The following is a 12,058-nucleotide window of genomic DNA, read 5'->3' on the forward strand; positions in this document are numbered from 1 at the left end:
ATTTCAAGTGGTGAAAACATTGAAAATCACAATTTAATTTACTCCCCGATTCACTCCTTGAGCCTTGAGTTGATTCCATTTGTGAAAATTATTAGTAGTAGATTTGACTGCAGCACAGGTTAAACTAACGCTCTTTCCTGTGTCATTACCGTCTCCACTTGTTTATAAGGTTGCCATTAAACTGTCAGGGTAACATGAAACGACGGAGGAAATAACTAATCCTGATTCAAGTAATAATGGTGACATTTATTTATTTTCTTTGTAAAAAAGGCCATCCATTATCGGATGGCCTTTTTTTTTTTACAAAGAAAATAAATAAATGTCAGATAATTAAATCAGATAATTAAATGAAGGTGCATATCTCACTGCAGGTAGGCTGACCCATACATAATGTCTATGGGCTGCCCTGTGTGGGTGTGAGCATGTCAAAGGTCAACCAATTAAAAGCACCTTGAACGTTCCACAAACTTAAGAGACTATATATTTTCAAATACTAAAATATAGGAGATTAACAACCGACACCATCAGCCTGAGTAGATCGAGTAGTCAGCCATCCATCATATTATGATAAATACATAGGCCACACTTATGAAATGCAGCTTGCAGTATATAGGCTATACTCGCCATACAGTATAGGCTACCTTCATGTTCTCCGATTTTGACTGTTACAGTATTGTTATTAGCTACCACTGCATGCATACTAATATAAATAATAATAATAATAATAATAATAATAGCCTACAATAATCATAATAATCAATAATAGCCTACAATAACTTCGCCACTGTCGCCACAAAATATCAGAATAGGCCATATCAGATCGCACGTTGACATATCACATCAAAAATTCCCAATTTCTTTGCCAAACGTAACAATTGGTCTATTTGGAGAAACCAGCACTATACTGGTCCAGCATTATAGCCTAAAAGGGTTTAAGCTCTCACCATGGTCGATGCTTTTAGTCTCTGTCTTTGTTAGTGTAGCAGCCTATCTCCGCATGTATCCTTGAATTGTTTTCAGACGGAGCTTAGCCTATTGAATGTTCATCGTGCTCTGGAGCATCCTTCAGCGGGTTGAATGAACAGCGATCGAGGCATCCTTCCCGGACAAACGGCCTGTACAGCGCTAGAATCATCGGAACAACACTAACGTCGTTGCTGTGTTGGGGTTGGGCCAATGCCAGTCCCTTCTCAACGTCAACAACACATATCTACTGTATAGAGAACACAGTCCTATTTTATTTTCATTGGCCCCCTCTCGTTCTACCAGCATCCACCGCCATTCATGTGACCCGTCGTGGTCTCAGCAGCATCGTGCGTGCGTGCCCGCATCCTTACCGCAGTAGCTGCGTGCGGTGGCTGACGGGGAGGTATTTAACTTGCAGCCCACTCACTCACTCACACACACACTCGTAGCTTTACGTCGCACGACATCATCATCAGCGTGCTCGTGAGTAGACTGTCTGTGACTCACACAATGGGAAGACGTCACGTCATGCACCTTTGCGCCCCACATTAACCACCTTCTTCTCCTCAAAGTCCCGCCTCTCTGTACAGGGCCGCCTGTATAGAGTACTATAGTGCGAATCATCTATACCCAAGAAGATCGATATCATTTATAATATAAAGCAGTGTTTCTTTCTCGTAGTTTTTCTCTGAATCATAAGCTTTCAACGTGCAACATAGCCTAAATTGACAATTGAGATTCTTTTTAGGTATTTATAGGCTTATATATAATTATAGCTATGTTTTAGGCCTCGATACTTTCGGATAATTTTCGTTCGCATTTGGCTCAAAAGCGTTTTCAACTGTTTCAAATTAAAATGAGCCACCAGAGGGCGCCCCCGGGCAGGTTTTTCTCTACCCTATACATTCAATTAAAGTTAAAACTAAACGCCTACTGAAATGTTAGAAAAATGCACTTGAAGAATACACGTTTTGTTGGTGTTGGCATATGAATTTTAAGAAAATTGTGAAATAAAAAAAATAATGAAACGACGTGCAATTAAGATGATAGGCCTATTTCGAATTCGATTTCAGAGCAAATTTAACTTTCCTGTATGTAGCTGTAAAAATATTTCCATATAGTTTACTGAATAGTGTCTTGTTAAGTTTGGTTAAACAAATAAAACAATATATTCCATTGTTGCTTTTGTAATTGATCAGTTAAAAAAAAGACAGATGCGGTATTTCAGCACCTGTATAATTGGACAGCTCCCATGGGCGGCGCATGCATGCAAGTTTTTTACTGTTTATGTGTCATGTCATGTAGGCTACAAGTACAAACTGCCTACTTCAAAGTCATCCGAACAGCGCTGTAGGCCAAAACACAGAGTGACAAGGATGCACATTAAAAATGCTATATAACATGATTTGAAATCGGTCTGATTATATTAAATCTGTAATTTGGCCTAGAATTTCATTACTGTCATCTTAAGTTGTTCACACACTGAAGCGCAACAATGTTGTTGAGTCAACATAATAGGCATTCTTGTGAGCCTATGTTACTTGTAGGCTATTTAATGGCATGTGAATGGTGAAGCTACTGATCATATCACATTGAAAATCAATATGCATAATAGGCATACTTTTCATTTTAAACCATGCAAATCATGCAGGGATATTTTTCAGAATAGTGGCCAGCCCAGCTAGGACTTACTTGGTTTATTTGGTGGTAAAGTTTGAAGAATGCAGTCCTCCAAATAAATCTAATGCATGTTCCTTAAGTTGAGTGTATCACTGTATAGGCTAAAATGTTGTTGTGCAGGTATAGTCCAAAAGAGGGCGCTGTTTACCACAATACTATCACAGGACCAAACTGTTCGATATATTGAAGAACCCTGTCATGTATTAAAGGTTATTTCTGTTAGATTGTGTTCTAACAGAAATAGCAATTAACACAGGGGTCTTCAAAGACCACTTAATTTAATAGAGACGACAAAGCAGGGACCCCATTGTGTTTCACTGCAGACTAGAGTAGGCTATATGCTATGCCTATATATTTGTAATTTTGTTATTTTTATTTTATTTATCATTTTTATCACATGGGGGCAGCAATCATCAACAATGTTGTCCGGAATCTAGATGTTGGATTCAAGAAAACAAAACAAAAACATCCTATCACTTTGCAGGTCCCCTAGTAGAAACAACATGCTTTACCAAAATGTAATTCATGCTGAATTGTGTGTGCATGTCATTATAGGTGAAAAGTTTCACTTTCTTTTCTCAAAATATTTCAAACCTGATACCTGAATATAAAAAAATAGCAGAGGTACAAGCTCACAATATGGGACATATTGTGAGCGTGGCTATTTGAGCAATTTCTGAAATAGGGCTTGCTTGTTTTAAAGACCAGTGAAAGCAATATGATCCGACCAACACATGTATACAGCACAAAGTGCAATAACTGTATGGGTAGTATGTTTATTGATATCTTAACCAACATTTTCTCCAATTCAGAAATGACAAAACAATTGGCTCTGAAAAACTGTTTAAGGGAACCCAGAAATGTAACAAAATGGCTCTATGCACATGCTACTGAGTGTCTATTCTCTCCTCACCACTCACTATCTATTTAATGTATGTCTCACCTGCAAAAAAAGGCTTGGTGTTAAATAAAATGGTTAATGAGAAGTTGGTAGCTTGTTTAACTGTGAGTGTATATTGTCAGGACTTACTCCACAGGCTACAGCTTAATACCACACAGTTTCATACTACAGTATCTATCAACCTCATCAAAACAGAAAAGGAGAAAATAAATTAAATGTCTTTGTGGAGGTAAAACTTTGATCAGACATCAGCCATGCTTTCACATCTTTGCACCATCCCCTTAAAGCATTTTGTGCTATACACGACAACAGGTTTTCTTAGAAAATAAAGAGGACAGAGGCACTTAGAATTTATAGAACTATAAAAAGAATGAGTTATTAGAAAATCAACAGCTGTTAAAAGGAACATCATTAGTGAGGAGTGAGGACCAATTCATGTATATGAAGATAGGTTGCAAATGGGTGAAGTGGTCCTTTAAGAAAGATTCCTGCACAATAAACAATTGTGATAGTGAGAATAATAATACAGTACATTATGTCTAGGCCTAAATTTGCCTGGGTGCCAGTGGAGGTAGAGCAGCCATCTTGAAATTGTAAGGTCCCTGCATGTTTCGATCCCTGTGATCCTTGAGTAAGGCACTTCTATCCCTAACTGCTCCCAATGTGCATGTTGGTGGCTTGCATGGTTCCCTCCCCTCCACCATAGGTGTGTGAACGTGAAATACATGTAAAGCGCTATAAATGCCTTCTGTTCCATTTGATTTAAGAGTGGGGAATGCCTCTGTTCTCTTATTTTTGTAAGATTCTGAAACCCGCATTACTTTAAGAACACCTTTCAACCTCTGGATTCTTTCAACTGGATGTCCCAGTAGCACCCTTAGTTTTTCTTTAGATGTGAGACCAAGGCTAACCAATCGTGGCCCAATCTGTCATTTTAGCAGCATCTTTAGGTACTTAGTTAATTAGTGTTAAAAAAGATGTAAGATTTGATCTCCACAACATCCAATGTGTCCCGTTGACTTGCCATTGAGCAAGGCACCTAACCCATAACTCCTTACTCACTGTAAGTCATAGTTTCGCAAAACTTAAACTTAAAATATAAATGTAAAGCAGAAAATAGTCATTGAAAGCTCACACTTTCCTTCAAGAATAGGACATAACATCGTAATATATATATTTGTTTTATGTCCTACTCTTGTTGAATATGAAAATAATTACACATTTCATTTAAGGGAGGGTGCTTTAAACAGCAATTGTATAGATATATTTACAGAAATAACACTTTGGTGTGTTTCGGTTGAAAATTTAAGTTTTCCTTCTTTTTCTTTTTCATTTTGCAAATCACCAATCATGAAATCATGTTTAAATCCATGATGGTGTATAGGCAAGTGAAAATCTCACATTGACACTTTTTGAGTAAAACATAAACAACAATAAATATGCAATCAATTGGACATTGGTATGTTTACATTCAGAGTGAAACAGTAAATCCAAACAAACTCTAATAGACTATAAAACAAAACTTTGAAAAACGGTAACAAAAAGTGGTCACATTTAAAATGAAAAATAACACAGGAAATATATTACTCTGTCATAGTAATAACTGACAAAAAGCTGTGGGGTTTCATCAGCTTCATAGCTCACTAGATTGTATTTAAAATAAAGAGAGAACTATTCCTTTAACATTTTGGTGTTGTGTAGGCTTAGCTTACAACAGCATAGCACCCTCACCAAAGCAAATTCAAAAAAAGACTTTTGAGCAACTAATTATTAGGCTACAACATTCTCCTTCTGCTACTTTTTAGTTCCACGGATTCAGGCTACTAGTATTCATACGGAGAGTGCTTATACTCTGGCAGCTGCTGAGTCGTCATTGAGGTGGTCGTTGAAGATTCACCTGAACGAGTTTCTGTGGTAACCAAGTGGGTGGTTCTAGTGGTCTTAGTCACCATGGTGACAGTGCTTTCCTCATGGGCGGAGGAGACAAGGTGCTCCTCGGACACCTCCTGGGTGGTGAAGCCCAGCCCTGAGGTGTGTAGGCAGAAGCTTCCAGAGACCTCACCTTCACCGGCTATCTCACCGCTCCGCCGGGCCCGGGGAGAGCCCTCCGGGGTTATCTGGAGGAATCCTGAGGAGGAAAGGATGGGAAAGGAGAGGAACGGGGAGGTGATGAAGGAAGGAAGAAAGGAGGAAGGCGGAAGAAGATGAGAGAGTCAGGAGGTGATTAGGAAAATAATGGAGAGGGGAAGAACAGTAATGAGGGAGGAAACTTAATCTAATGTAGTAGAGAAAAAAAACACAGAAGAGGTGACATTAATAATGATTTTATTTAACACATGTAGTTAAAGGGAGAAATGGTAAAGGGAGTATTTTCTGGTTACCGGGGGAGGGAAATTGTTTTAGAATAGTCTTATTCACACATACTGCAGCTTGTAAAAATGTATATCACAGTTTCTAATTATGTAAAGGATTTCTTAATCAAGTAAATAACTAGACTCTGTTGGGCATATTAATCATTCAGAATAGGTGAATCAGAATACTGCAGCGCACGGTTCTTTGATGGATAGCTCATTCTATTATGAAATTAAACAATTATGTATCCTTCAATGTAATGTAATTGTCATTCTTCTGATCCTGATTTTAATCATACCTGTGGAGTGCGGCTTCAGGGTGAACTTGGGCACTTTAAACCAGGGGGAAGACTCTTGCTCTCCGCTCTCAACCTCTACTTCATCCCAAGTATGGGCCCTTCCTGGTGTGATGTCCATGGTGAGGTCTCCAGACCACGGGTCTGGAGACTCGGAACTGTCCCGGTCCAACATTTCCGTCCTGGCATAAGATGACACCACTCTCACATTGGCTTCCATCTCCTCCTTTTCTTCCCATCCTCTGCCTTTGCCTCCCTTCTTTTCACTGATGCCGGCAAAGGACATCTTGCCGGATTTGACTTTGAGCCCTTTGTGCTCTCTTTCTGCAGCTCCCGGTGATGAATCCCTGATCAATTGAACAGTCATTTCCGTGTCCTCCTCCCCGCTACTCATCTTGGTGTAAGGAGAGGACAACTCCACCTTGGGAAATTTGATTTTACTACTGAACCTGCCTTTGTCATCCTTGGAACCATTGTGGAAACTTGCATCCTTCTCATTGATGAGGCTTGAACTTGAACCTTCTTTGAGTGTAACATCAAAAGAGTCTGTATGCGCTGTAGAGAAAGAGACTTTGGGCATTTTAATGTTCCCTCCCATTGATATATCCTCACCTTGCACCTCACTTGTTTTCACAGCGATTCCTTTATCTTTGGGGCTTGACTTTCCAAATGTCGGCTTCATTTTGATTTTGGGAATCTTTATTTTGACATCTTCCTCAGGGAGGCTTGTAGATGCTTCATACTCATCTGTTTCAGGTTGATTTGCCAGAACAAACACCGCTTTCTTTACTTTGGGCATTTTGGGGCCTTCGTAGCGGATTTCTGGCCCGTATACGTTCATTCTTCCTTCAGGAGAGGAGATGCCGGGCAATGGGACACCAAATTTGGGAACTTTGATTTTCTGTGCCTTTCGTGTATCATCATCCTCTTCTTCATGTGATGCACTGATGTCAAACTCTATGTCAGGTATTCTGGGGGCTTTGATTTCCAGGCTAGGCTTTGACAGACTGTGGTCACTTTCTGCCACTGACCCTGAGCTTTGTATTATTTTCAGTTTGTCATTTGTCTGTTCGTGACCTGAGAATTCCACATCAGGGAGGCAGACATTAGGGCTGCTAAGTTCAACTTCCGGCAGCTCAACCTTGCCCTTTCCAAGTTTAGCCTTTTCGATTTTGAAACGACTGCTCGCCCCTTCATTGTCTTTCCCCTTTCCAGACTGTATAACCTCTACTGTTGTGTCTCCACTGCCTTTCATTTTTGGCATTCCAATCTTGAATTTATTTCCTTTTACTTTAGGCTCCTTTACACCTCTTCCTGATGTGTTGAGATCTAAATCAGGTAATTCAATTTTCTTCCTGTTCTTCTTTCCTTCTCCTTTGTGAAGGCCAAAATCGAGCTCCAGGTCTCCCATTGGACCTTCAATGTCTATTGTTGGCATCTTGAGTTTCAAACCCTTGTGATCTCCCTCAACATGGAGACCAGCTTTCCCAAGAGCGTCTGTTTCTATTTCAGGGTTTGCAATACTCAAATCAAGGTATGGTGATGTCACCTTTTCCTCGTTGATCTTCCCCATCCCCTCAGCACTGGGTAGTTTAATTTCAGACTTGCCTGATTTGCCCTTTGGCATTACTATGTCTACATGCGGAAGTTTGATATCTGCCCCTTTGACCTTTCCTCCCTCCATGTTTATGTCTAGCTCTGGACCTTCAATGTCTCTAGATTTCCGGGTAGGTAATGATATACTGACATTAGGCATCTTAATATGTGGCATCTTTAATTTTCCTCCTTCCATTTCAACTTCTGGTCCTTCAATATTTTCTCTGGGCAGAGACATGTCCACTTCAGGCATTTTCATATGAGGTGTTTTACATTTCCCTTCTCTGAGTCCTTCAATTTCGGGACCTTCCATCTTTGCTGACTTTCCCTTTGGTAGTGAAATATCTACCGAGGGCAGCGTCATGTGTGGCATTTTGAATTTTCCTCCTGCTTTTAGTTCTGTATCTGGCCCTCCAACTTCAGTCCGTCCTTTAGGTAGTGAAATGTCAACAGTAGGCAATTTAAATTCTCCTCCCTTCCTGTCGAATTCTACATCCAAGTCTGTGGTCTCAATTTTGCTGGTCTTTGCTTTGGGTAGAGAGAAGTCAATATGTGGCATTTGTAAATGAGGCGTTTCAATGTCAACATCAGCACCATCCGTTTTTCCTTTTGGAAAAGAAATGTCCATATCAGGCATTCTCATATGAGGCATCTTATACTTGCCCCCTGCCTGTCCCTCAATTTCAACCTCTGGACCTTCAATCTTTCCAGACCTTCCTTTGGGCAGTGCTATATTGACTTTTGGCATTTTGAATCTTCCTCCTTCACCCTCAATATCTACATCCACATCTGGTGCATCAATCTTTACAGTTTTTACTTTTGGCAGTGATATGTCAACATTTGGCATTTTGACATGAGGTGCCTCAAACCTTCCTCCCTCAACTCCCTCCGTTTCTAAATCAAATCCACTTATCTTCCCACCTTTTCCTTTAGGTAGAGATATGTCCACACTGGGCATTTTTATTTGTGGCACGTTGAATTTCCCACCTTCTCCTTTGATCTTCATATCTGGTCCTTCCATCTTTCCTTTAGGAAGTGATATGTCAACATTAGGCATTTTCACATGAGGCATCTTAAACTTCCCTGCCTCCCCCTTAATTTCAACCTCTGGGCCATCTATCTTTCTTTTCGGCAATGAAATATCAATTTCAGGCATTTTCATATGAGGCATTTTCAATTTCCCTCCTCCGTGTCCCTCTATTTCAACATCTGGGCCTTCAATCTTACCAGGACTTCCTTTGGGTAGTGAAAAATTGATGTTTGGCATTTTAATACCAGGCATTTTGAATTTGCCTCCCTCTCCTTCAACATCAACATCTACGTCTGGTGTGTCAATCTTTCCCATTTTTACTTTAGGGAGAGATATATCAACATTGGGCATTTTTACATGAGGCATTTTAAACTTTCCATGTTCCTCTCCCTCTATTTCAACATCTGGTATATTTAGGTCTCCAGATTTCCCTTTGGGAAAGGAAAGATCTATTGATGGCATTGCAATTTGTGGCATCTTGAATTTTGCTGCATCACCTTTCAGTTCCACTTCTGGTCCATCAATCTTTCCAGACTTTCCTTTTGGAAGAGAAATATCAACATCAGGCATGTTAATGTGAGGCATCTTGAGCTTCCCCCCTTCTGCATCAACTTCAATGTTACCACCAGTTTTTACTTTAGGAAGTGACATGTCAATATCAGGCATTTTGATGTTTGGCAACTTGAATTTGACCCCTTCTCCCTCTGTTTTAACTTTAGGGAGGGACACATCTAAGTCTATCTTGGGAACAGAGACATCAATAGTTGGAATTCTGGGGATTTTGAGATTTCCCTCATAACCTCTAATATCAGCTTCAGAGACATCCACCTCAGCTTTGGGAAGAAGGAGTTCTGTTTCTGCTGTCTTAGCAGATTGCAGTGACAGTTCGACAGAGGGCAGCTTGACCTTGGCCTTAGCATCAATGTCACCGGTTGGCCTGCCTAAGTTCTTGTCTTTGGATCCAAACCCAGGCATGGAAAACTTTGGTAGCTTGATCGTGACATCTGGTGCATGAAAGCCACCTTTCCCCCCCATGTCTCCCTCTAGTGCAGCAACAACCTCTCCCTCTGGTAGTTTGCCTTTAGATGGTGAAACTTTAAACTTGGGTAACTTCAGTTTGAGTTTAGATTCATCTTCAGGACCCTCTACACTGATTTTTGGCTTAGGAATGTCAATTTTCCCTTTCTTCACCTTGACATCCACCTCGGGACAGGAAACAGACATATCGGCATCCTTTTTAGAAATTCCAAATGAGGGCATTTTGATTTTAGGCTTTTTACCTTTGACTTTAACTTTCCCATCTCCATCAAACTCTACTGACGGTGCTCTGATGTCACCTTCTACATTCGGTGGGCTGAGAGACATCTTGCCCTTGGGGCCATGTCCTTCCCAATCAGCACTCTTGGCTCTGCCACCAAATTTGGGCAGAGAGAACTTTGGCTTTTTTAGGGAAATGTTCGGCATGTCAAAGCTTCCTCCTGAGGATGGCCTCCCTCCCTCTGCTTTCAGCAGTTCCAATTCGACGTCGTCCCCTTTAGGTTTAGTCAGACCAAAGTCAAGATTCACTTTGGGAGCAGAGATGTCAACTGTTGGTAGCTTGACAGTAGGAAGCTTGATTGATGGCTTTACATCGCTTTTGAGGCTTAGATCTGCTCCAATATCGCCTTTTGTGCCAACCATTGGCAAGGAAGGCATACCAGGATCACTGGTGTCCACTTTGAGTTTTTTGTCTTTCTGTAGAGATGGGAGGTTGAAGCCAAAGTCAAATTTGGGGACATTAATATCAAGTGTTGGCATATGGAGGCCGCCCCCCATTTTACCAGATGTGACTTCAGGACCTTCAATGTCTAAATCGACACCTTTAGCTTTCACTTTAGGAAGTGATACATCAGTCATAGGCATACTGAACTTTCCTCCCTTGCTTCCACCTGCCTCAACATTGATATCCCCCTCCACCTTTCCTTTGGGAAGTGCAATGTCAATAGATGGCATGTGAATGTTTCCTCCTTCTACACCAGGGCCTTCAATCCTCAATTCCCCTTCTGGTGATTTCATTTTAGGAAGACTGATGTCAAATGATGGCATGTTGAACTTGCCACCTTTCAATTCAGGTCCTTCAATGTCAATTTCACCTCCCTTACCTTTAAGTTTTGGAAGGGAAAGGTCAATTGAGGGCATGTGGAATTTTCCTCCTTTTCCTCCAGGTCCTTCAATGTCAATATCTCCCTCTGCTTTGCCTTTGGGGGGTGAAATATCAATGCTTGGCATTTCAGGTCCTTCTACTTTGACACCCCCTTCTGGAAGATTAAACTTGGGAAGTGAAACATCAAATTTGGGCATTTTGAATTTGCTTCCTTTTCCTTCAGGACCTTCAAAGTGGACATCACCCTCAGCCTTTCCTTTGGGAAGTGAAAAGTCAAGAGATGGCATGTTGAACTTTCCACCTTTCAATTCAGGTCCTTCAATCTCAATTCCTCCTCCCTTACCTTTCATTTTAGGAAGGGAAAGGTCAATTGAGGGCATGTGGAATTTCCCTCCTTTTCCTCCATGACCTTCAATTTCAATATCTCCCTCTGCTTTGCCTTTGGGGAGTGAAATATCAATGCTTGGCATTTCCATCTCTGGTCCTCCTACTTTGACACCCCCTTCTGGAAGATTCATCTTAGGAAGTGTAATGTCAAATTTGGGCATTTTGAATTTACCTCCTTTTCCTTCAGGACATTCAAGGTGGATATCACCTTCAACGTTTCCTGTGGGAAGTGAAATGTCAATAGATGGCATGTGGATATTTCCTCCTTTTACATCAGGGCCTCCAATTTTCAATTCTCCCTCTGGTGATTTTATTTTAGGAAGATTGATATCAAGTGATGGCATGTTGAACTTTCCACCTTTCAATTCAGGTCCTTCAATATCAATTTCTCCTCCCTTACCTTTCATTTTAGGAAGGGAAAGGTCAATTGAGGGCATATGAAATTTCCCTCCTTTTCCCCCATGCCCTTCAATGTCAATATCTCCCTGTGCTTTGCCTTTGGGAAGTGAAATATCAATGCTTGGCATTTCAGGTCCTTCTACTTTGACACCCCCTTCTGGAAGATTAAACTTGGGAAGTGAAACATCAAATTTGGGCATTTTGAATTTACTTCCTTTTCCTTCAGGCCCTTCAAGGTGGACATCGCCTTCAACTTGTCCTTTGGGAAGTGAAATGTCAAGAGATGGCATGTTGAACTTTCCACCTTTC

At 40.8% G+C, this 12,058-nt stretch overlaps 1 protein-coding gene across 1 annotated transcript in view; it reads right to left on the reverse strand.

Annotated features, from left to right (window-relative positions):
- Nucleotides 1-3,402: 3,402 nt before the first annotated feature.
- The window catches only part of prx (periaxin), a gene marked incomplete at its 5' end in the record, with an annotated part of 44,555 nt that continues 35,899 nt past the window's right edge, over nt 3,403-12,058 (reverse strand). Inside the window, 2 exons of the mRNA XM_079513847.1 lie at nt 3,403-5,675; nt 6,198-12,008. Of these exons, the coding sequence (XP_079369973.1) occupies nt 5,371-5,675; nt 6,198-12,008 (6,116 nt within the window). The 3' untranslated portion in view covers nt 3,403-5,370. The remainder of the gene's footprint in view (nt 5,676-6,197; nt 12,009-12,058) is intronic.

Source organism: Electrona antarctica (assembly GCF_951216825.1).
Source record: "Electrona antarctica genome assembly, chromosome: 11".
Classification (NCBI taxonomy): domain Eukaryota; kingdom Metazoa; phylum Chordata; class Actinopteri; order Myctophiformes; family Myctophidae; genus Electrona; species Electrona antarctica.